Source organism: Tachysurus vachellii, chromosome 11, assembly GCF_030014155.1.
Source record: "Tachysurus vachellii isolate PV-2020 chromosome 11, HZAU_Pvac_v1, whole genome shotgun sequence".
NCBI classification, from domain to species: Eukaryota; Metazoa; Chordata; class Actinopteri; order Siluriformes; family Bagridae; genus Tachysurus; species Tachysurus vachellii.
Genome location: NC_083470.1, coordinates 3,712,501 through 3,737,054, shown reverse-complemented (window position 1 = coordinate 3,737,054; position 24,554 = coordinate 3,712,501). Strand labels below are relative to the sequence as shown.

Sequence of the window (24,554 nt, the reverse complement as noted above, 5' to 3'; positions counted from 1 at the left end):
AAAGCGGTTTTAACATTGACATGGAGGATAAAAACAAAGAAAGAAAGAGAAGAAAGACTTACGATAAGGTAAGAAGTAGGACGTGTTAATATAGGATCAGCTTTCCAGCGCTGAAGAGAACTGAAGGAGCAGGAAGTTGGTCACATATTCACAGATTGGAGTTTCCTGAGTCAATAACTCCTGAGCTAAACACTGTTACTACACAAATAACACCTCTTTTCTATCGTAGTAATGTAGAGACGCAGCTACAACCGCGTTTTGTGTAGTAACAGTGTTTAGCTCAGGAGTTATTGACTCGGGAAACTCCAATCTGTGAACATGCACACTGAACGCTCTCTCCGCCCATATTGACAAGACCCGCCCCTTTCTGCTCATTGGCTACACGTTTGTTTTGATTGGTGGCCTAACGCACTTTTCAGAAGCATTTCTCAAATATCGGAGACCCTACCTTTAAAGGGCAAATATGGGTTCTGAGACGAGACCCGTTGAGAACCGCTGATTAAGACCTTTATAATTAATCAGTCTATCATTTCTCCATGGACACCGTTCAGTTTATTCCTTTTATCAAACCACTAACTTTTTACATCGTGTTATCGTGTTTCTTTCACCTGAATCAGGTCGCCCGGTCCTTCGTCCTCGATCTCTGGATCCGACCCCTTATCCTCTTCCTCGTCCTTCACTCGTTTAGGGCGGCGACCGTATTTCTTCGGCCTGCCCTTTCGTCCTTTCCTACCCGAACACCTGCCTTCGTATCGGCCGTCGTCGTCGTTTTCGTCGTCCGTGCAGTATTTGCTGCTTCTCGAGCGACGCTTTATTTTCCTCCTCCCCCAGTGCCTGCCGTGCTTCTTGCTCGGCTCACCCTGTCCCGAGTCCGCCAAATCGACAGAACGGGCGTATTTAAGTGACCCTGTCTGAAAAAGGAGTTCGTATTTGTACTCGAGATCGTCTATACCGCGTCAGGAGATCCATAAAAATCGACAGAAACGATAGAGCACAGAACACGCTCTCATTTTATTTAGCTTGAATAATACTGAACGGATGCAGCTGATTATAAAACAGTGTTTACCTGCAGGCGGGACCGGACCTGACACTGTCGAAACCGACATTTCTGCCTCAGCTTGTTAGGTCCACCGTATCTGGTCTTGTCCAAGCAAAAATCGCATTTCCCACAGTTCTCGTTACGAAGGCAGGCTTTACACTGTCCGCACATCCGACGTTTGCGTTTCCTCGGACCGCACTAAACACGGCAAAGAACGAGATCGAAAAAAAATCTTGTTTACCTTGTGGGGAAAAAAAAAAAGATCTATTAAAAGACGAACAGCAGCATAGTAAAAGACTCACGTCATCGTCATCGTCGGGTCCACCTTCGGGCCCGTCGTCATCCTCATCGCTGTCCTGCTGCACTTCCTAAATAAACATACTGCCTGTTATGAGGTGTTAGATGACACAAGAACGATACACTTTACCGTACAAACAGTCTACTGTTTTCTTATCAGTGCAAGAATTATATTACGTTTTCTATATCGGTTTTGTCTGTTTCACGCCGTCTAGAGCAACACCAGACAACACCAAAAATCTCACCTTCTGAATCTCTTCCTTTTCTGTTTCCTGCTGAGCCATCAATCTGAGCGACTTCTGCAAAGTCGGACAAAAACCATAATAACGCGCCGGAAAAAGCGACCCACGTCTTCCGTCACCTTGTCTCATAAAAGTCTTACTCTACCTTATTAACGTGTTATAATAATCTTATAATAATCTGTTTCTGAGATATGACTTAACTGACGCTTGACTTTTACACTCACAGTAGGATGACGTCTCTTCCCTAAAGGAGGTATCTTCTTTTTCTGTAAAAACAAAAAACAAACAAAAAAAAAAACTGAAGAATATCTGCCTTTTATTTCTTTATTTTTTTTTTTTGTAATACAACGATAGGTTCTTTAACGTATACTTACAAGGGAAATGTCATTTTTGGAGTTTCCCAGAATCCACCTATCCTGTCCCACCTTGGGGAAAACAAAACGACGTTAAAACATCGTACGTCGTTGACACAAAGCACTTTTACACAGAACCCAGTTTTTTGGGGGGTTTTTACATTACGTTACATTTACACCATTTAGCAGACGCCCTTATATCCAAAGCGACTTACATTTCATCTCATTTTTATACAGCTGAGCAATTGAGGGTTAAGGGCCTTGCTCAGGGGCCCAGGAGTGGCAGTTTTGGTGGACGTAGGAATCGAACTCACAACCTTCCGATTGGTAGCCCAACACCTTAACCACTAGGCTACTACATGTGTTAAATCAGATCCTACTGGTGTGGGTTCAGGTTCTCCATTTTATCAAAGCTTCTTAAGTAACAGCTCCCCCTTGTGTGCAGTGTAAAAAAAAAAAAACGGAGGCGAAACGGAGGTTTGTTGGGAGAGTAAAGGAAAAAAACACTGACCTCGACTGACCTCGGGGTGTCGACCGAGTCGTCAATCGACTAATTACAAAAGCAGATTTCCTTATTTAATTATGAATAAATATAAAATGTCTAAAAAAAACAGACTAAGACAGAGAGTCAGGTAGTCAGAGCTGGTCGTTACATCAGAGTATCGATGCTCTATGATACACGCAGGAAGGACAAACGAGTGCTGTGTATCGTCTAATCTCTGTCCTGTAAAAGGAACTAGGAAAGGAGAGAAAGAGAAACTGGGGTCAGTTCTAATCTAGGAAACAGCTGTAAACAATAATAAAACCTTATCCTTTAGTTCTTTCGCTCTTAAACGGCATGTCAGTGGACTACTAATCCCTCCTGGTCCCCTCTCTAGACCCGGGCCACGGACATCTTCCCTGGTTGTTGTTCTTTCCCCCCCTGACAGGGGGGCGTGGTCAGCGCACTGTAGCTGTTGCTTCTAATTTGCATAAATTTGAATACGGTTCAGTTTTCAAGTTTTCTCTGCTCTCTAAAGAACAATCACACGAGAAGATTTTTTTTTTTAAAGATTAAATAATTACCTTCCTGAAGATAATATGAGGATGCTGATTTCTCCTCGCTGGAAAAATACATAAATAAATAAAATAAAATAAACGGGTTTATTCGATCATATTTTATGAAATCATGAAAAGAAAAAAAGAAAAGAAAAAAGAAAAAAGAAAACGTTCACACACGTCTGCATTTTCGACAAAGCAGCTGCTTCCCACTTCCCATCCCGGGGTATTTACAACCACAGTTTGCACAGCCTCTGTAATGAAGAAAAAAAGATGTAATCAAATTTCCGCTGAAGAACAAACTATAAATTTACTTTAACATTTAACTGAAACAAACTGATCTGCTGATGTAGGAAAAAAAAATACTTCAAACTTCTTCCTACTGATCTAATCTTCTACCATCCCACTCAGATCCCCCTCTACTTATCTTCTTTACATCCATCCATCAATTAATTTGTCCATCCATCCATTAGTTCATCCATCCATCCATCCATCCATCAAACTATCAATCCATCCATTTATCCATCAATTAATCAGTCAATCTGTCCATCAGTTCATCCATCCATCCACCCATCCATCCATCCATCTATTGAACCATCCATCCATTCAATTTATCCATTCATCTATCAATTCATCCATCCATCCAACAATTCATCCATCCATCCATCAATCCATCCATCCATCCATCCATCCATCCATCAATCAATCAATCTATCAATGCATCCATTTATCCATCAATTAATCAGTCAATCTATCCATCAGTTTATCCATCCATCCAACCATCCATCATCTATCTATCAAACCATCCATCCATTCAATGTATCCATCCATCCATCAATTCATCCATCCATAAATTCATTCATCCGTCAATTCATCCGTCCATCAATTAATCAGTCAATCTGTCCATCAGTTCATCCATCCATCCACCCATCCATCCATCCATCTATCAAACCATCCATCCATTCAATTTATCCATTCATCTATCAATTCATCCATCCATCCAACAATTCATCCATCCATCCATCAATTCATCCATCAATCCATCCATCCATCCATCCATCCATCAATTCATCCATCCATCCATCCATCCATCAATCTATCAATGCATCCATTTATCCATCAATTAATCAGTCAATCTATCCATCAGTTTATCCATCCATCCAACCATCCATCATCTATCTATCAAACCATCCATCCATTCAATGTATCCATCCATCCATCAATTCATCCATCCATAAATTCATTCATCCGTCAATTCATCCGTCCATCAATTAATCAGTCAATCTGTCCATCAGTTCATCCATCCATCCACCCATCCATCCATCCATCTATCAAACCATCCATCCATTCAATTTATCCATTCATCTATCAATTCATCCATCCATCCAACAATTCATCCATCCATCCATCAATTCATCCATCAATCCATCCATCCATCCATCCATCCATCAATTCATCCATCCATCCATCCATCCATCAATCTATCAATGCATCCATTTATCCATCAATTAATCAGTCAATCTATCCATCAGTTTATCCATCCATCCATCCATCCATCCATCCAACATCTATCTATCAAACCATCCATCCATTCAATGTATCCATTCATCAATTCATCCATCCATCAATTCATTCATCCATCCATCAATTCATCCGTCCATCGATTCATCAGTCCCTCAATTCATCCGTCCATCAATTTATCCGTCCATCAATTCATCCGTCCATCAATTCATCCGTCCATCCATCAATCTATCAATTAATCCATCAATTTATGAATTAATTTATACATCCATCCATCCTTTCATCCATCCATCCATATCTACTAGCCTGTTCACAATCTGTCTGTTTTTCCGTCATCCTCCTCTGGACATCAGTTAACCTTGCCTCCCTTTCACTTTCCAGCTCTACCAGTTCACTCATCATCCTTCCTTCCACCCTTTTATTTTCTATAAGAAAGGATGCTCACGATCCCTCCATCTATCCTGCTCTTTAGCCTGTTTACAATCCACTCATCTTTCCCCCCAACCCCTCACTCCGTCCCTCTCTATTCTTCTACTTATTGGTAAAAGTTCTGATATCATCCTTGTATTATATGTATATTCCTGATCCTGTTAGCATGTTAGCATGTATGTATCCTGTTAGCATGAAGAACCCTGAGCACAAATCAGACATCGGCACAGCTTGCTGATCTCCTGAAGCACTATAACCCATCATAAACACTTCACTGGTTTGACTGATTGTTATTAGAATTATCAGTAGTCGTGCTACACAATTCAATAATTGTTAAATCTAAAACAAGATCAGCAAATTCCTAAAACAAAAGTGCTGATAGACCTGCAAATAATTTTCTTTCAGTTTCTTAAAGCATTAAAGCTAAATTAAGCAAATGCTATAATGAGCCACGTCTCGAGAACGTTTCCACAAGTTCTGTTGAAATTTCTACCAAATATAACCATCACACGCATGCTGCAGGTTTTACTCACTCAAGTGGTGGAAGGCCGTGATCCTTGATTCCTCCTTCAGGGTCCTGCTGAGTCAGAGAGGTTTGAAGAAGGTCACTCTGGCCATTTGGATAAGTGGGGAAATCACTCTCAGGGGTTTTGATGGGGCTGACAGGAGCCAAGGAGGACTGGAGCCAGGACTGAGACACCGGGTTGGTTTGAACTTCCAGATCGTCCAGTTTGAGCGAGGGTGAAGGGCTGGGCTGTTGGATGATGGTGGGGGAGACAGGAGTAAGGTCTGGGGGGCTTCTGTAGGCGCTCTTTAGAGGTGGAGAGATGGACAGTGATATAGGAATGAGTTGGGGTCTCTGGGGGCTGAGGGGCCCGTTCTGTATAGGGGTGCTTAGGTTTTCAGAGTTTTGAGCCTTGTCCAGGTCTGGAGTAGTGGTTCTGGAGGAAGAAAGCCTCGAGCGCCTGGTGCCTTCTTTCACACGAGCTTTTCGACGCTGGACAAAACAGAGATGGTATAAAAGATCATAAAAAAAACATAGACAAAGGCAAAGTGAATTGTGGGCTTAAATCAGGATCAAAGAATAAACATTTACACAAAGACGGCTTCACTCAATTCTCTTTGTCTTAATCTTATCTCAAATCTCTTTATCTTATATTCTCATTAAGTCCTCTACAAGGAACGGGAAAGGTCTTGTTTTCATTTCTGCCGTAGTGCAGGTACCGTGGGTATGAAGCGGCACACACTGAATGACGTGCGGAAAAAGAAAAGAGCTTAGCTTAACAGAACTTAACAGAACTTAACAAAACTTAACAGAACTTACCACTTCTGTAAACCTAGGAACCACAACAGTTCCTGGATCTATCCTCTTAGAGAAAAGTGATCTCTGAAGATTTGTTGGAACGTCTTTATCTCCTATGTTACGACTAATAAACACTGTTACCGTGTCTGCTACACAAACCACTGCTTAGATAAGATAAAATAAGATAATCCTTTATTTATAATCCTATAGTCTTAATCCTAAGTAATCCGAATACTAAGTATACAAAGTGTATAAAAATACAACGACAATAATATTAATAATAATGATAATTATTGATCTGCTGTAAAAAAAAAAAAGTAAAAATATACAAAAGAAAATAATAATAATAATAATAATAATAATAAGAAGAAGAATATAAAAATAGAGAAACTATTAAGAAAAAGTGTCCTTGTATTATTGAACATAAACAAAAAGAGAAATGCTTATGGGTTATAAGTAAACTTAAGTTTTTGCTATAAAAAAAAAAAAATAATAATAATAATAATTTTTTCTCAGTTTCCAAAAATAAAGTGGTGGAACTTTGATCAACGCTTTAAAAAGTACCTAAAAAACATCCATTTTAATTCTACATCTTGGCTCCACTAATGGAAACCCTAATGCTGATTTACAGATGCAGCTTGGAGAAGAATTTATTGTTTACCTTTCTGGGGATTATAGCATCCACAAACTTTCCTTCTTTATAGTCAAAGAGAGCCAGGTCGGCCTTGAGGTGTTTGGCGAGTTGGACTTTACTCCTAAAGCGCACACCTTTGGGACTGCGAAAAGAACGAGAGACGAGAGGCTGTAGTGAAACGTGCTGTGTGTTTTTCAGATGAGAAGTCATGTCTGGATTGACTTTAAAAGGTCTTGGTTTAGTTTTTGTTTTGTATTTTAGGAGATTTTCTGTGCAAGAAGATCCATCCATCCATCCATCCATCCATCCATCCACCCATTCATCCACCCATCCCATGAGTACTGACTCATTTTTTCTCAGACTTAATCATTAGTATTCACCGATTAAAAATGTCCCGTAAACTGATTTACATTCCTCTGATAGAATGGAATGGTAACGTACTGGTAAAAAGGGTTAAATAAACACTTACACTTCTAACCGTTTCAGTGCACACTAACTCTGATTTTTAGTCCTGTTCTACCATTCATTCATTCATTCATTCATTCATCTTCTACCTCTTATCCGAACTACTTATCTCAGGCGTCATCGGGCATCAAGGCTCCTGTTCTACCAACATCAGTTAATTTTTTTTTTAATTAAACACCACCCATCAGCCCCAGCAGGTCACATGACCACGTCGCGCATCCCTCTGATCGCTCACGCCTCCTTCATGCTACTCCTCGTTAGGGTTACAAAATTCCGGGAATTTTCAAGGCTGGAAACTTTCCATGGGAATTGACGGGAATATATGGGAATTAACAGGAATATATGGGAATTAACGGGAATATATGGAAATAAACTGGGAATTTAAAAAAGAAAATGCAGAGTTGCCTATAACAAGGAATTTAAATGTAGTTAAAAAAAATCTTGCAGCATAATTGTGTTTAAAAGCAACAAGATTTAATGCAATTTAAGTTGATTTTGTACCCTGCGTTCCTCGGTCACTTGCACACAGCACACTGCTTACTGGAGGGCCAATGAGGCCAAACCCCCTGCATGTACTTACATTCTTCCATAACATGCACAGTAACACTTTATTTTAGAGTCATTTAACTAGTTGCTTATTAGCATGAATATTAATAGAATATTGTCTATTTATTAGTACTTATTAAGCACATATTAATGCCTTATTCTGCATGACCTTATTCTACATTCTTAATTGTACCCAATACCTAAACTTAATAACTAACTTACTAACTCTTAATAAGCAGTAAATTAGGAGTGTTACCACATGCACAGATAATTTGATGACCCCACACACACACTCACTCCCCCCCGAAAAAGAAAAAATCCATTACAATTAAATCAGTCAAGACGTCATTTTTAAAACTTGTATTACCTAGAATGCATGTCTGCTTATGACCAAACAAAATGTTTATTTATATTTGTATATGAGATAGTTTATATAAATTTCCCTATATTTCCAAATAATTCCCATAAATTCCCTTAAATTCCCATAAATTTCCATAAATTCCCGTAAAGTTTCCAATTTGGAATATTTCCAAAATTCCCCAGATTACGTTCCCGGAAATAAGTACTTTACCGGAAATTTCCGTCCCTTTGCGACCCTACTCCTCATTAGCACCTCTACCTGGTTTCAGGGCGATTCTTTGTCAAGCTGTAGTTGTTGTTCGTGTGTGTCGTATGTGCCCTATTCTCACTTGTAGATGGACGTGTCCTCTGTTTTGCTTAGGGTTCGTTTTGGTTCTTGTTTTCGTCGTGCACTTGGCTCAATAAAATCGATCCCTGACAACGGTCTTCATTCCTGTTCTCACTAATGTAATGGCAGCTACAAACAAGTAAACTTGAGCGTCCTGCATAAAGATAAGCAACACGTTTTTTTTATGTCTAGCTTATGTGTCCACCGTAGCGTCCACCATAAAAATCCCTGTGAATGAGCAGTTGCTGTTCTATTCAAATTAAACCAAACCTGTGATTTTTCAAGCAGCTGCATGACTTCCAGACCTACGGTGGCCGAGAAGTGCAAAACACATTAACAAATTCGAAAATAAAATAACAAATCCGAAAACAAATTAACAAGTCAGACAACCCGGAAACGGTAGGTATAGTTTGCGAATGGAAACTTACCATCATCGGACAAGACACCTTTCATTCACCTGTATATCTTTAATGACAGTTGTCTTGTCCAATGATCGGTAAGTTTCCATTCATTAATTAGTATTAATGAATTAAATTATATTATAGTATAGTATTATAGTATTAACCATATTAATTAGTTTTGGGATTTGTTAATTTGTTTTGGGATTTGTTCATTTGTTTTGGGATTTGTTAATTTGTTTTGCACTTCCCGGCCACCGTACAGACCTGATGTTTTGGAAAATTAATCGACACCTTCTGTAAGAAATTGCACCCTGCATCAACACAGGTTCCATTCGAACATATACAGTAGGTCAGAAAGTGATTGTTTCTAAATAGGTCATCATAGAGGAATATGTTTAAAACATTAAATGACCGTTAATTAATTTTAGCATGGAAGCGCTACAGTGTCCTCCGACCATTTGGGTGACCATTTGTGTTTGTGACCGTGATTAGCATTTACAGACCTCCGGCTAAACAACCATAATACCCAGTTCTTACGCTCAATTTGCATCGGAAAGTCCATCTGAATTCCAAGAAAACCAGAAAAAGGACATTATTCATAATAACACACTCTGGTGTTTATAACAGTTTATAATCACACCCTCCAGTGTCACCCAAATGAGGATGAGGTTTACTTTTGAGTCTGGTTCCTCTCAAGGTTTCTTCCTCTTCCATCTAAGGGAGTTTTTCACCACCACAGTCTTGATCATTGGGGATAAATACAAACATTTAGATACAAGTCTAATATTAATCTAATTTAAGTCTCATATTCATTGTTAAAATCGCTGTTGTTTGATTGAAACACGCTGAAAAGTTCGAGCGGGATTTGTCCTGCGTTCTTCCTGACTCCGATGAACCCGAAGTACTCCGTATATTTTGTCACGGCTACGCAGTAATAAACAACTTCTTCATTAAGATTTTCCACGTGTTCTTTTCTTACACTTCTGACTTCAGGGAATTCAAAAATGGTTGCACTGTGACGATTATATCTCCTAGACCGTATGCTAGCTGCTAGTCAATATCAAAGAGGTGCTAAATAAACAGAATTAAACATAAAATGAAACTTTATCGGTAGTAGCTAATAAGAGGAAATAGCTAATAAAATCACACCACATACAATAAAAGATCTGCAGACTGTCTACAGGCCAACGTGAGCACTCTACCTCAGGTAATATGTGGCACTTTTGCCTGCACGCCAAAAGATCACTTTTCGTTTCCAGCCACTTCCCAGGTCAGGACAGTCCACCCAGGTACTGTTGGAGGACACTGACGGCCTCCCGCGTCTCCGCCTGTAAAAGACATTGCACTCAAGACCTTTAACGTGTACTCAGCTTACAGATCTGTATTATTTCACGTGCAACGATTTAACGTGATATTTAAAAACAAAAAAGCTATTAACATGTTGAAGATATGTAACAGAGAATAAAAAAGGACGTACGCAGCATTATTGCCCCTTTTGCTTCTTCCCTTGCTGCTCTTGTCAATCTCCACACCTTCATCACCATCATCTTCACAGTCCTCCAACGGCTCCAGCCAATCAGGAGGCGGCTCCGTCTCGTCTTCGCCCGGATCCCCAACTGTAGGGACGTCCAGATCATCCTTCCCGACCTGCAGAGTGTCGTTCGCTAAAGCGGGTCCTGTCTCATCCTGCACTTTCTCCGACTGTTCCCTCGACTCTTCCGTCACACCTTCCATTAATCTCACGCTTTCACGCCGACGGATCTCGGCTCATAGCAGGAAGACAGAACGCCAGACGGGGGGTCACATCCTTTTACCTTGTGACGGCTTCAGACCGCAAGACACGTAGATGCAGGCTGCATTTTGAACTGCTGATGGGGAAACATCAATATGATTAGTTTAAGCACATCAATAATCTATTTTTATGACTGCGCACTCAATTTCTTTGCTCTTTTCAAACCAAAATACGATTCGAGTCAGCTTGGCAGATACCGAGATGATAAATGAATCCTTGATTCCAATGGATCCATGAAATGATGTTTAATTATTAACTAAATTGCCAAGTTCAAAAGATTTCTGCAGGTCATTTGAGGCCTTGTTTCCTCCTCTGCAGTGATGTAGAAACAGGACTGCCTCATAACATTAATTTTTTTTTTTTTATCTAGCATGGATTGCTTTTCTTGTGTCTAAAATGGGTCTAAAAACCCTTCATAATTTTAAAAACTATACTATAAATAGCTGTTCTGTGGAATTGTTAATCAGAAAAAAGAAAAAAGCCAAATTAATAGCTAGGCCCTAACATTCACATCTAAGCTAGGAGGAGAGCAGCAATAAAAAGAAAGCTCTCATTCTAAAGAGGTCCCTTTGCACGGCCTGAGGCTAGCACAACACGCTCGACTGCAATGTGACGGAGAATATTTAGAGAAGCGAGGGGGAGGAGGGGAAAATAATAAAAAAAAAAAAAAACACGAGCGGTTGCCATGGCGACGGTATCCCAGTGAGCCGAGCAGAGACGTGCAGGGAGGCCAATAAAAGCGGCCAACATCTCGATATCTGCAACGCAGCGCAGCGCCATTACTACAGCAAATGTAAAAAGCCAGCCATGACACACACAAAAAAAAACAACACACACAAAACGCCCAGGGTTTATAAAAGCAAAATACAGATTACAGATTACACAAATCTGTTCTCTTGTTATAAAGAAACAATTAGCTTTGTTCATATAAAACTCTAGCCTAATCACCAGATGATTAAGGACACAGACAGATTTCAGAATCGCCCAATGAGGAGTAACGTACAAAATTAGCATCATGACATCGACTGTATCTGAGACTGTGACTAAGACCGTATTGCTCAGAATACGTGCATTAAGCCTATATTGCCACAAACAAAACTGTAGCAGACACTATTTAAGACTCCACTTATTTAAGAATCCAGGTTTAGTGTAATAATTACATTTAAAAAGCTATTTCACAACCCAAATCACATCTACAATGACAATGCATTTATAACAATTTCCTGACTTGAAATAAACGGCATATTTATATGCATTAATTACGTTATTACAGTTCAGTTCATGACAGGATTTACAGGACGTTTAATCAAACCACCGAGTATTCGGCTACTGTACATCTCCCTCACGCCGTTATAGCTTCCGTGCCGTGTAACTGATTGCACCCTTTAAAATAATAATAAAATGCGCACATCTGCTACTGAACTGTACACATAAAGAACATTAGCATGAAAGCTCGTTTACAGAACGTAGCTTAAGAAGTATTATCATCAACCAAACGTCGACACCGGATTGCACCGGATTGGATATTTGATGCTGCATCACTGCATATTTCTGCTAAGAATTCAATATCCTTGGTATACTTTATTCTTATTTTATTTATTTTGTCGTATTTATTATCACATGCTCTAGGTTTTGTATATTCTGCACCTTACATGCTTAGCAAATTTCGCCACAAGCATTTCAACAATAAGCCTGTGGTCTATATGATCTCAAACATCAGGCTTATGATAATATTACATGCCATATCCTTACTGTAGTAAAATAAATACTGCATATTATATCATCTGTAAACCCTTTAACTTCACAAACAACCCCCCCAAAAAAAAAAAAAAAAAAAAAAAAAAACTAAAAATCTAGGTTAATTATTATAGGTGGAACAATCCAACAATTGGGACTAACAAATCGATTTAAAAGGCAACGACTAAAATGAACCGACGCGGCAATCGGGAATCAAAACAGGACAATCAACTGATGTGTAAAAAATAATTAATATATTTAAAGTGATGTATAAATAGTCTTCTGTACGTCATCAGCGTTCGCAAATTAAAGGTAGTTCTACTGAAATAATACTGCTCACATTGATCACATATCAAATCGTTTCCGTATGAAGCACAAACGTATCGTATGGCATTGTTTAGGGATCATGAGGTTTTATCCCCAATACAGCTATGACACTGCCGTATGGACTGCGGCGTGACATCGACATTTATTTGTTTTATATCTGGGCGAGATATTGCAGCTGCAGAGCGCTGAAAACACATCATTTAGGTAACAGACAGAACAACAGCAGCAGCTACTTCCTGTATGTTTTTTAGCCAAGCTGTGCACTTTTCTCACACGACCGCTAGAAAGTCCAAACGTCAAAGCCGACGATCCCTGAACTGCACAGCAAACAGAAGCATTACTCGTTATCGCTCTCATGCATAGAAAAACACTGGATCTTCTGCAGTGAAACTTGTCTCCACTTTGGGTCTATTTGATATCCAGCTTTTCCCAGCACATTTCCTTTACAGCGATCGTGCCTCATCGTGCACATGTGAATGTAGCTCAATCCCAAGGGTTACACTTAAAGTCGCACCTCATATATGAAATTTTACTCTGAAATATATGCCGTACAAACCGAATGTTTTTCAGTTCTGTTTTCATTTTTTTCCTTTTACATTAAAAAATTCTCTCTTACACACATCACCTCTATGTTATCGTTTCTATAGCAACAGCTCATTCGCAGGGACTCGACGAAGGACGCTGCTCCTAATCCTTAAGTCTAATAAGATACAAAAGTCAGGTAAATTTCAATCAATTCAAATCCACAGATTAGCGTCATGTCGCGTTCCATGCAAAACAATTAACCCGGAAATGCATTGTTATCGTTGTAGAAACAAAATGCCTCTGCAACGTCGGTTTAATTTATCGTAACATCAAGAAAAATACGTTATCGTTTCCATGGTAACAGCTCATTGACGGAGACTGGACGAGGTTCATCGTCTGAGACTAAAAAAGAAAGATTTTTAAAATAAAGTTGTAAGTTAAACCAAAGTCAAAATCCGGTGTCTCATTTCATGTTAGAAATGTTAATGTTGTAGACGCAAAACGTTTTTTATGCTACTAAGATTTTAAAACTAGCATTGAGAAATATTCATCTTATACGGGTTTATTTTTGCTTTGTAAGAACCGCTTCGAACTAAATGATTTTACAAATTTACAGTCAAATTTTCACAGAACATACAGAGAATTTGCAGAAATGCACAAAAGGTACGCAGGTTAACTAAATAAATGCCGTACAACAATTTTTCTTGCGTGTATTCCGCGCTAATATTAATTCCTTATGTTCCTTTACACCAATGTGATGTCATGGCAGATAACATTCTTTATAACCGTTGTGTTTGTTTTGTTTTTAGTTTGTTTAGTTTTTTGTGTTTGTTTTGTTTTTTGTTTGTTTTGTTTTTTGTTCTTGCTGTTGGGAATTGAACAAAAATATCAAGCAGGTGTTCAGTGTAAACAAATGCCAAATGACATCATCTTCTGTGAGAATTGGTTGTTGGAATGTAAATAAAACCTGGTGTGAGGGGCTAACGGCTAACGGCTAGGTCGAGCTAGGCTACATGCTAACTCCAAGTGGGTCAACGTGACAGACGGTGTGAAGTTTCATATTTCGGATTTTGTCCACTGAAACGGAGGAACTGGTTTATTTTGTTTATTTTGTTTTCACGTCGCAGGTCAAACGACGAGTGACAAAGTGACAACAAAACTCATTTTGTTCCAAAGTTAAACAGGAGAATCGCTGTTCTGCTGTTATGTAGTGAGGGGAGTGAAACTCACACCCCCTCCCTGCTCCTCCTCCCCCACAAACTCTCTCTCCCCCCCCCCCTTTTCTCAAGCGCCGCGTGCAAAGATAACGACGCCTCGCGCACGTTAAGCCGTAACGCGTCTCGTGCGTTCGTTGTTTTTTTTTTTTCTGTTGTTGTTGCTGCGAAACGCGCGCGCGCGCACGACAAAGCCATGCAAAACACAATCGCTCGTTGTCGTGAAACGTTGAAAAATCTATAGCGCCGTGGAGGTGGAAAGGGGGAAGGAAAGAAGACATGGGCTCTTACCGAACAGCACGTCCAGCTCGCGCCGTCGTTGCCGACCGTTCCGAGTCTCTCCTTCGATTAGCGATACTTTGCGCACGCTACTGAGCATGTGCGAGATACCGGGGGAAGTCCGACGACTACTTTAGCGTGCACACGTTGTGTTTAACGCGTCATGTAGGATTGCACCGTAGTGCATTAGTTTGCGTGTAGAAACATTACAGGCAACTAATATAATATGCACGTGAGGTCTTATTACCACACACAAATATACACACACTCACACACACCTTATAACAGAACCAACGCTCTACTCCGTTCTGATTGGTCAGATGATGTTGATTAATTTTCAACAACAGCACCTCTGAAGATAGTCGATGCAAACAAAATGTTTATAATATAGCACACATTATTATTATCGTCACACAATATTCGCAATCGTTTCAATTAAGACGTTTATTTAGCATATACACGAGTCTCCGGTGTTGTTGAATTGTAACAATCAGCAACGCTGCGTTTGACTAAAGCTTGCGACGTGTAACGGCTGAACTTCGACCAATAAAAGACAAAAAAAAAAAACACCTTCTCGTTCTTACGGAGTAGTTGTTGTTCAACGCAAACGTCTTTCCCGATTTTGGCGTGACAGCAAGACGACGTAGCGGCACACGGCGTCGAAGAAAACGGAGACGTAGCACGTTTTATCTCTAAATTAGTTATACTGCATGCGCAAGTATGTTCTTCGGATCGGTCGACATACAGAAATGTAATGCAGTGTACCGGTTGAAGATGTGAATATACATCGCTCAGTACAGTTAGCTGGATAAGTTTGTTCCTAACCTAAAACAAGTTTGCAAGTTAATCAAGATGAAAACCCAGTACATGACACAGTACAAGGGAAGCCGAAGGCAGCGTAGGTTTTTTCCCCCATAGGAAAGTCTTCAGGATTAAGGAGATTATGTCTGGCTCTGTAGCCCGAGGCTTGTGAGAGACTGACAGTTTATAGCTGATATGACATAAGCGATTACAGGAAATAACAACTTAAAATGCACAAACGTTTGTTTAGCAATACATTTAAAATTAAAAGTGCGGTATAAGAGAAATAAAACTTGTGTAGTGTTAGCGAGAAATATTAAACTGTCGGGTCACAACTGTATCTCTGCTTCATGCTAAGCTATAAAATATCACATCGATCCCTTAGTTTTCCTATGACGAGTCAACATCAGTGAATCTTTTGATCAATCAGATTTGAGAATTTAGCAGGACTGTGAAATAAATCATTGCAACCAATACAACATTGAGATAAATAATAATAATAATAATAATAATAATCTTTATTTTCTATAAACGCCTTTAAAAGTACATCTCAAAGCGCTTTACAAAAGCAAATAAAACAACAAAAATACAGCACATAATATAAAGATTAAATTAAAGCAACAAAAATAGACTATAAAATAAGCACAATATAAAATTACAATTAGTCAATTAAAAGCTACCATAAAAAAAATGAGTTTTAAGCTGAGATTTAAAAATGCCAAGAGATTTTGCTTGCCTTATCTCAGTTGGTAAATTCCAAAGTTTTAAATGGAACAAGCTAATATTAAATAAAGTCACAAAAGTTTACGTCCTCAGCATTTCATTGTTGCTGGTGAAAACTTTTTTTTAATCTTCTACCCAGAAAGGTTGTTGGTGGACCTGGGATTCAAACTCACATCCTTCACCTTGACCACTAATCTACCACATCCCACACATATGTTGGGATGTCCAGTAAATAGTGGGATACGTTTCTGCGACATCTTCAGGACCTCACTAATATTTTCATCCTGATCCTGAGGGCAACTGATAAGGACAGGTACGGTTAGATATTTGTGAAGATTCTAGTAGGGTTGTTCAATCTGAGAACTATTGCTCAGAGGTGATATTTATGAGAGTTGCAACAAACGTGTATATTCGGACATCTCGCATCCCAATTTCGGTCCGCACGAAGGCCTTGGACGTTAGATTGTGTTACAGAGAGATATTTCAGACAATACTATTGTGTTTGAGAGACATTTTGCCTTTGTTCCTCATCCTCTGGCACAGGAGCAGGTCTGGATTAAAGCTCTATTTTAGGTAATTGTGTAATCGCATCATTACGTTAACAGGCAAACAAGTAATTTTGTGACCTACGGTAGACCATGTTTTTGGGAAAAGTATGAATAATAAATGAATGCGTGTGGATTCATCCAATCACAGAGGACAAAGTGTCTCTGTGTTGCTATAATGGCACCTAAATACATAAAGTCGGTTTAAAGACTTTCAAACAAAAGCTACTCGCAGGTATACGATCTAACAGGATAATAGATATAAAAGTAACTAATAATCTGCACCAAAAAGTTTTTATTTTTTTATTTTATTACAAATAATAATAACAACAATAATAATAACACAATATACCGGCCAATTATATTCTTCCCCCCCAATAGGCTACAAGTTGCTGTATACAACCAACATCATGTGCATTATACAGGTAAATATGTGCTAAAATATTTTACGCAATGACGTCATTTCCTGCAGAACCTTTCTGATGCATCTGTTCAGTTCCTGCTACAACCTATATAGCTAGGTATAGTTGTTCTTCTCTGCATTTTAATACTTTTAATAGAAGAGCAGAATTTGGGTAAAATTTATATCTTGATTTTTTTTTTTAACATAAATGTTGTGAGAATTTCTTTTCATGCATTTCATTACTAATTTCAACCGGCATGATTTCACTGAAATAAAACTGACCAAAAACTGGAATTGTTTATTATAATTTTAACTGCTGCCCAGTGTCAAGCTTTTCATTAAGAGCGCCGTCTATCCATGTCAGCTTCCATTTCCACCGATATCACCCGAGCTGTGAAAGCAATCAAACTTTATTCAAGCCTCCAGCTAGCATCAGTTGTACTATAAAGTGAAAGGGTGAAATTAAACAAATGGAAAATGAGAGAGAGAGAGAGAGAGAGAGAGAGAGAGAATACAACACTATTGGAAGTGTTCTGTGTTAGGACAGGAATAAAAAATATCAAAGAAATCAAACGCTGCCTCAAAATAAGTTTATTTGAAAGAATCAAAATGTATCGTCTACGGTTTCACAAGGACACAATTATTTATACTTCCAAACAACACAAGCACCAAGAACTGTATTTAATAAGCATGACAACATTTAAAATGATAGTACAGTATGGTTACTGATTAAGTGATGTGTATCTCACTCTCACACACACACACACACACACACACACACGTATAAAGAGCATCACTTATCACATCTCCCAAAACTAAACTTCTAATGACACTTTGTTAGTGTTATCATCCAACACCCTTCGTTAAAAAGCAAATACATTATGAATGTTATTTAAATTTTATCCAAACATACTTTCTTTTGCTATTTTGCTATAAAAGAAAGAAAATCCTGGTCGGCTATCTGTCTTTGCTGGCGCGCAGGTCTGTGGAATGTGGGTCGTGTTGAATCGTTTGATGTAGCATGAGCGCCAGGAGACCTGCGCGATTGGTCATCGCTATACGGACATTACGCTCCTGTTCAAACAACTCATCCAACTTGTACCACTGTAAGAGAGAGAGAGTGAGTGAGAGAGAGCGAGCGAGCGAGAGAAAGAGAGCGAGAGAGAAAGTGCGAGCGAGAGAGTGAGAGAGAGTGTGAGAGAGCGAGTGAGAGTGCGAGAGAAAGCGAGCGAGAGAGAAAGTGCGAGAGAGTGAGAGAGAGAAAGTACGAGAGAGAGCGTGAGAGAGAGTGCGAGAGTGAGAGAGATAGAGCGCGAGAGAAAGCGAGCGATAGAGAAAGTGCAAGAGAGAGAGCGCGAGAGAGTGCGCGCGAGAGAGAGTGAGAGAGAGTGCGCGCGAGAGAGTGAGAGAGAGAGCGTGAGAGAGACAGAGCGAGAGAGTGAGAGAGAAAGCGAGCGATAGAGAAAGTGCGAGAGAGAGAGAGAGTGCGCGAGCGAGAGAGTGAGTGCGCGAGAGCGAGCGCGCGATAGAGAGAGAGAGCGAGTCAGTAAGTGAGTGAGTGAGTGTGTGGCCATATGTGAACACCCTAATTGTGAACAGCACAAAGTATCGTCGGAAACAAAGACAGAACTAACCACTCGCACTCTCTCCAGGTCCACTTCGGCCCGCCGGAGTTTCTCCCAGCAGTAATGTCTGTTGCACTTGCGTTTGGACACTCGGCAATATTCACCCGTGGGCTCAAACACGTCACGCACCAGAGGACATCCACACACCTCGTCCGCTGGAACCTACAAACCGCAAATCTACAATTAGCCCGGATTTACACGACAGGTTTATAAGTAGCTTCGGCTTCAAATTCGGACGAACTGGTAAAGGGGTGTGTAACATCCTACCTTTGGATCTCGGGAGTGCTCGGGACACAGAACCTGAAGCCTTTTACAGTAGGTTTTGCTTTGAGGATTGTATACATCACAGAACAACCTGGTTGCACTAGAGAGGAAAAAAAAACAAAACAAAAACAAAACAATAAATAGTTTCATTGGATTTTAATCAAAGATGTATTTGGTTAATGGAGCTAATAAATAAAGAAAGCACTCTGTAGACTGTATGACTAACTTCTCAGCCTGCTGCACAGTTAAGGTGTTTTTTATAATAATAACAATATATAATATTTAAATGATATTTAAATAATATTTTATAATGGATAACAAGTTCCTTTTGCACGTCCTTTAAGAAAATCAACCTCAGACAAGACCACAGCGTTAAAGTACAAACAGGACACGCTTAAAGGTGGGGTCTCCGTTGTTTGAGAAATGCTTCAGAAATAAGGCAAGAAGTAGGACGTGTTAATATAGGATCAGCTTTCCAGCGCTGGAGAGAACTGAAGGAACTGGAAGGCCTGCGATGGGACGCCGAGGCGTTTTTTTCCTTCTCGATAGGTGAGTAACGTTGGTTTTGCTTTGTTACACAGAACTAATATATGTCTTTGTCCTTTACATGATTATGCTTGTGTGTCATTTTTGCTTGTTTGTTTATCTGCAATCGTATTGTTCTTCCCTTCAGCTATGATAAAGACACGTTTCTTTCCATTAGTTGCCTGGGTTACGTATGTATGTGTGGGCGGAGCTATCAATACAGGGGCGGGACCCATTTGGGTTAGGGGCGTGTTTGTTTTGGTGATTTCAAATGTCAACATTGGCTTTCAAACAACGGAGACCCCACCTTTAATGTTAGAGAGGCAAATTAAATTTACCTGCTAAATGTTTTTGAAATGAAAACACGTCTTGGCTAACAGACTACGGTACATTTTATTTTTCAGTATTCCTTTATTAGAAAAAAACAAAAACAAATTGCGTGCACTTACCCCTCGATGCGTGTGGGATACATAGAGCCGAACGATGTCTGACTCTCGTACTGTTCCGAGACAAGAGGAATACGTTTTTAATATCGTGTTAATATGTTTAAAACAGAGGATTACGCTATTCATGGGATTTTACTGCACGTAAAGTCCAACAATTCAGCTCACCTTGGAGTAACATCGCTCCATGTGACGTAGCGCCACCTTGGGGTTGACCGGGTGACTGCAGGAGACGCAGAAAATTTGAAGGTCTGTGTCGTCGTCTCCTTCGTTCACCTGCGGGGAGCGAGAGTCGATTTTCAGAGCAGCGTAAACGCACTGAGGCACCGATACTGAAGCATCGTGGAAGAAGCGGTAGAACGCAAGACGAGTCTCAAAGTACCTTATGAAAAATTCCCTGTTTTGTTTCGGTGGATTTCTTTAAAAGAGAAAGATTTATAGAACAAACTTTATATATGTAGAATGTCAAATAATCTACATAATCACCTACGATCTACGTCACGCTAACGAGCTACTTACTTTTGTAGACAAAGTGGGCTGAGAGTAATGTCGGTCTGCCGTTTCTTTCAAGCTTAGAGACTTAACACAGTGACTTCTGATGGTTTTTACGGTGCATCGTGGCCTTTTTAGGGACCGAACAATTTTTTCGCATTTTTCAAATGACAGGGACCTTAAAATTTCTGACTCCCTGACTACTGAACTAGTGAACTGACTAACAGATCACAAAAAAAAAAAATGAAATGTGGTCAAAAAATGTTACGATGAAATGTGGTCGTTATAACAACGGTGTTGAGAAACTTTCTCCGTCACCGACACTTATGTGGCCGTGAGTGAAGACCTACAGTATAGATCTCTATAGTGCAGCCGTCTCACCTCTTCATCATGCTGCACAACCTGCTGCTTTGCCTTAGCGATGATTCCCTCCAGCTCGTGAAATCGTTTCTCCATATCCGTAAGCCGTGTCCGGGCTAACTGCTGCTCACGCCGGATGCGTTCCAGAAGCTTCTTTCCCTGTTCCTCGGCGATGCACGGGCTCTGCTGCCACTGCTGGATACGCTGAGGGAGGATCTCGTAGATCCGGCTGATGGAGAGGGGAAAAAAAGCATTTAGTAATATAGTAATTACGATCAGGAGTTTAAAACAGGCAGCACATTGTGTTATACTGCCGCACTGTGAGGATAAATCGCGTCGTTCGGGTCTTACTTGGCGGCCAGCTTCATGCCGCAGTCATCGGAGCAGTACTTGGAGTTCTGACGTGCCGCTTCGACGCAGCCTGGACCGAGGCACTGCCTGAATTCACCGCTGTCTCGAGATTCTGTCCTCTCACTGTGTCGCACCTTGTCCCGGTGTTTCTGCTTCGGTTTGTGTTTGCGTGGTTTATTCTCCTCTTTCTGACAAAAAATAGATAAATAAATAAATAAAAATCAAAAAGGGGCACAAAGTGAAGTGAATTAAAAGAAGAGAAAGTTTTATTTCCCTCCTTAAATCTGAAAAAAACAAAAAAAACGTTAAAGCTCCTATAACGTAAGCAGCAGAAGGAACTCACTCGCAGATGGTCCGTGACTTTAAACGTAACTATAAACAGATTAAAAAATACGACTAAATGTTGATAAATAAATAAAGAAATGTAATCTGTGTGAAAATTGCTGAGAGCGTTTTTTTCGTTGTATAATAAAAACAAATATAATCTGTACAGGCTATTTTATTAAATGTAATAACCTTTTTTTCAGATCGCTTCTCTCTCCTCTTCACGTGCTTGACTTTCACGGCTCGCTTTCGCATGTTGGGATCGAGGTCGTCTTCGTCGCTGTTCCATCCCTGAGAGAGAAAATTCGCACGTGACTAACACAAATCCGTTGGGCTTCTAGACAGACTGAAATCGTACGCAAGCGCTCGAGAGCTGCGAGTCTCTGGAGTTACAGAGCAGCGCTAATCGGTAAAGATCTCGTGCATACGTAGACACAATGAGGCAGGAGTTGTGGTGTTGGTGTGAGGACGTGACGTACGTGGTCGGCGTATTTCCCGGCGCAGTACTGCTGGTAGAGCTCCAGCTCGTTCTCGCTGTACTCGTCCGACATGGAGTAATCGTTCTGGAACCGATCTCGGCCTTTCGACATGGACATCTCCTCCTCCTTCACTCGCAGCATTTTCTACAGCGCAAGCACAAAACAAACACACACGATAAATCCTACTGAACTACAAGGACAGACAGCAGACTGACAAGAATAATTACACAAAAAAGAAACGGTCATAAATCTAAAATGCCACACATGACGTTATTATATCCTTCATATCGTCAGAGAATATATCAGGGTCATATTCATGTCTTGCCTTCTGTCCTGTACAAACACACACACAAAATAACTGAGCTGAAAATTGTATCTCAACCAGACGATAGACTTTAAATGGCTTTAAACCCAAAAAGTAAAAAGGAACAAATGTTCATTTAAGATTTCATTCTGACTGTGGTTCAGAAGCATGACAGCCGTTTCATCAGAAGTACTCGAGCTCGCTTCTAATTCTTTACCTCATCGTTGTGTTGTAAGTGCGACGTTCGCTGTGTAATGAAATCTCTCTTTCCTAGCACAAGACTTGAGATATCTTGTGAAACTGGTTTCTTTTACTTAAACTGTATGTAAATTGAACCCAAGACATTCCGATAGGTTTGATAACCGACTTGTGGTGTGTGTGAGATACTCCTGAGACACACACTCACCCGGGCGCGCACTTCACACTGCCTGAGCCTGCACTTCTGCCTGATCTTGTTAGGCCCGCCGAACTTCTTCATGTCCTTACAGAAGTCACACTGAGCGCAGTCCTCTGTCCGCATGCAGGGCTCACACTCCCCGCACATGCGCGCCGAGCGCTTGATCTGTGAGCGCATTAAAACAATCTGCATTTCATTTTTGCAAAACACTAACGACCAAATCATCTTCACGAGATTCTGTCGCTTTACCCGTGACCCACGTCGACGATCGTTCTTAAAATCGATCATGTCGTTCTCAAGCTGTCGCTCCATTTCGTCTCCGTCCGACTCTCTGTCCCGGCTTTTCTTGAAACGATATTTGATCTCTAAAGAATCGTCCTTACCTAGGACAGAGGACAAACCTTGTTAAGCCAAAAACAAAAACGGAGGATGAGAAGAAGAAGATAGAAGAGGAAGAAGAAAAAGAAGAAGCAAGCTCCTTTCGGTTAGGCCAAGATGCAAAAGTCTAAAATGAGCTCCACCAAAAGATACTCACTGCGACATTTTTCACAGTACCACACCTTAATGGATTTTGCCATCTTCTCGGTTATATTAATGCAGTCGCCATGAAACCACTCATTACAGTTCTCACAACCGCTGTATGATAAAAGAGTGAATCACAAAATAGTGCATTATGAGCATCATAACAGCTGCTACTAGGGATCTACCAATCTGATGCTGTGTATCGGTACTGGAGCCAAAACTGGCCCAAAACAGTGGACTGGTAATGGATCAGATTTTTAAACAGATCCACTTACACTAATAACAATAATAATAATAAATAATAATAATAATAATAATAATAATACTTTAATTATACCTCCCATTTTTCAACCAAAAATGGATTTAAAAATGGAAAAAAAAGGATGATTATGTCAACTGACAAAACACAGATTTTCGTGCAGGAATTGAATTTGTTTTCCCATCACTTTGCCGAGACTTCAGTGTCATCTAAGTCCATACACTGGATTTAGAAGCTAGTCTGTGTTTAGATTTAAAGCAGCACATCTTACATCATGAAGCAGTTGATGTCTGGTCTGCGACAGATGCAGTAAACTGGAGCGTTGTCCTGATTCATGCTCATCTCTGGTCCTGAACGAGGGCCAAACTTTGAAGTCTCACTGTCCTGGTGTAAGAAAAGAGGAAGATGAGGGTTAGAGAAAGAGCCAGAAAGGATTAATTAACGTTAAATAAAGAAAAAGGCTTTGCATTGTTGTTTTATGGAACCGAATCAGGAGTTGCTTCAATTAAACTCTTAAATGATTCATTTTGATTCAATAAATACAAAAAAAGCATTGCACTGTTGTTTTATGGAACCGAATCAGGAGTTACTTCAATTAAACTCTTAAATGATTCATTTTGATTCAATAAATACAAAAAAAGCATTGCACTGTTGTTTTATGGAACCGAATCAGGAGTTGCTTCAATTAAACTCTTAAATGATTCATTTTGATTCGGTAAATACAAAAATAAAACCATTGCACTGTTGTTTTTGTATGGAACCGAATCAGGAGTTGCTTCAATTAAACTCTTAAATGATTCATTTTGATTCGGTAAATACAAAAAATAAAACCATTGCACTGTTGTTTTTGTATGGAACCGAATCAGGAGTTGCTTCAATTAAACTCTTAAATGATTCATTTTGATTC

The 24,554-nt window shown here is 39.8% G+C and overlaps 2 protein-coding genes across 7 annotated transcripts in view; both read right to left on the bottom strand.

Moving 5' to 3' along the window:
• The window catches only part of mbd1a (methyl-CpG binding domain protein 1a), a 29,127-nt gene extending 14,164 nt beyond the window's left edge, over nucleotides 1–14,963 (bottom strand). For 3 of the 4 annotated variants that reach the window (XM_060881002.1, XM_060881004.1, XM_060881006.1), the window contains exons 1-13: nucleotides 14,843–14,963; nucleotides 10,434–10,824; nucleotides 10,159–10,284; nucleotides 6,884–6,998; nucleotides 5,453–5,916; nucleotides 3,150–3,223; nucleotides 2,997–3,034; nucleotides 1,953–2,003; nucleotides 1,803–1,844; nucleotides 1,582–1,635; nucleotides 1,342–1,407; nucleotides 1,067–1,237; nucleotides 609–911 (exon numbers count right to left, since the gene is read on the bottom strand). In XM_060881002.1, coding sequence (XP_060736985.1) covers nucleotides 609–911; nucleotides 1,067–1,237; nucleotides 1,342–1,407; nucleotides 1,582–1,635; nucleotides 1,803–1,844; nucleotides 1,953–2,003; nucleotides 2,997–3,034; nucleotides 3,150–3,223; nucleotides 5,453–5,916; nucleotides 6,884–6,998; nucleotides 10,159–10,284; nucleotides 10,434–10,690 — 1,761 coding nt within the window. In that variant the 5' untranslated portion in view covers nucleotides 10,691–10,824; nucleotides 14,843–14,963. The remainder of the gene's footprint in view (nucleotides 1–608; nucleotides 912–1,066; nucleotides 1,238–1,341; nucleotides 1,408–1,581; nucleotides 1,636–1,802; nucleotides 1,845–1,952; nucleotides 2,004–2,996; nucleotides 3,035–3,149; nucleotides 3,224–5,452; nucleotides 5,917–6,883; nucleotides 6,999–10,158; nucleotides 10,285–10,433; nucleotides 10,825–14,842) is intronic. The other variant, XM_060881003.1, reaches the window with a different exon arrangement.
• A 2,914-nt stretch (nucleotides 14,964–17,877) lies between these two features.
• The window catches only part of cxxc1a (CXXC finger protein 1a), a 7,221-nt gene continuing 544 nt past the window's right edge, over nucleotides 17,878–24,554 (bottom strand). The window contains exons 2-14 of one of the 3 annotated variants that reach the window (XM_060881562.1): nucleotides 23,919–24,031; nucleotides 23,402–23,502; nucleotides 23,116–23,249; nucleotides 22,876–23,031; nucleotides 22,166–22,309; nucleotides 21,879–21,977; nucleotides 21,363–21,550; nucleotides 21,033–21,240; nucleotides 20,328–20,435; nucleotides 20,166–20,215; nucleotides 19,195–19,291; nucleotides 18,937–19,089; nucleotides 17,878–18,406 (exon numbers count right to left, since the gene is read on the bottom strand). In XM_060881562.1, coding sequence (XP_060737545.1) covers nucleotides 18,260–18,406; nucleotides 18,937–19,089; nucleotides 19,195–19,291; nucleotides 20,166–20,215; nucleotides 20,328–20,435; nucleotides 21,033–21,240; nucleotides 21,363–21,550; nucleotides 21,879–21,977; nucleotides 22,166–22,309; nucleotides 22,876–23,031; nucleotides 23,116–23,249; nucleotides 23,402–23,502; nucleotides 23,919–24,031 — 1,698 coding nt within the window. In that variant the 3' untranslated portion in view covers nucleotides 17,878–18,259. Of the gene's footprint in view, nucleotides 18,407–18,936; nucleotides 19,090–19,194; nucleotides 19,292–20,165; nucleotides 20,216–20,327; nucleotides 20,436–21,032; nucleotides 21,241–21,362; nucleotides 21,551–21,878; nucleotides 21,978–22,165; nucleotides 22,310–22,875; nucleotides 23,250–23,401; nucleotides 23,503–23,918; nucleotides 24,032–24,554 lie in introns of those variants that run through there. The other 2 variants (XM_060881561.1, XM_060881563.1) reach the window with 2 other exon arrangements.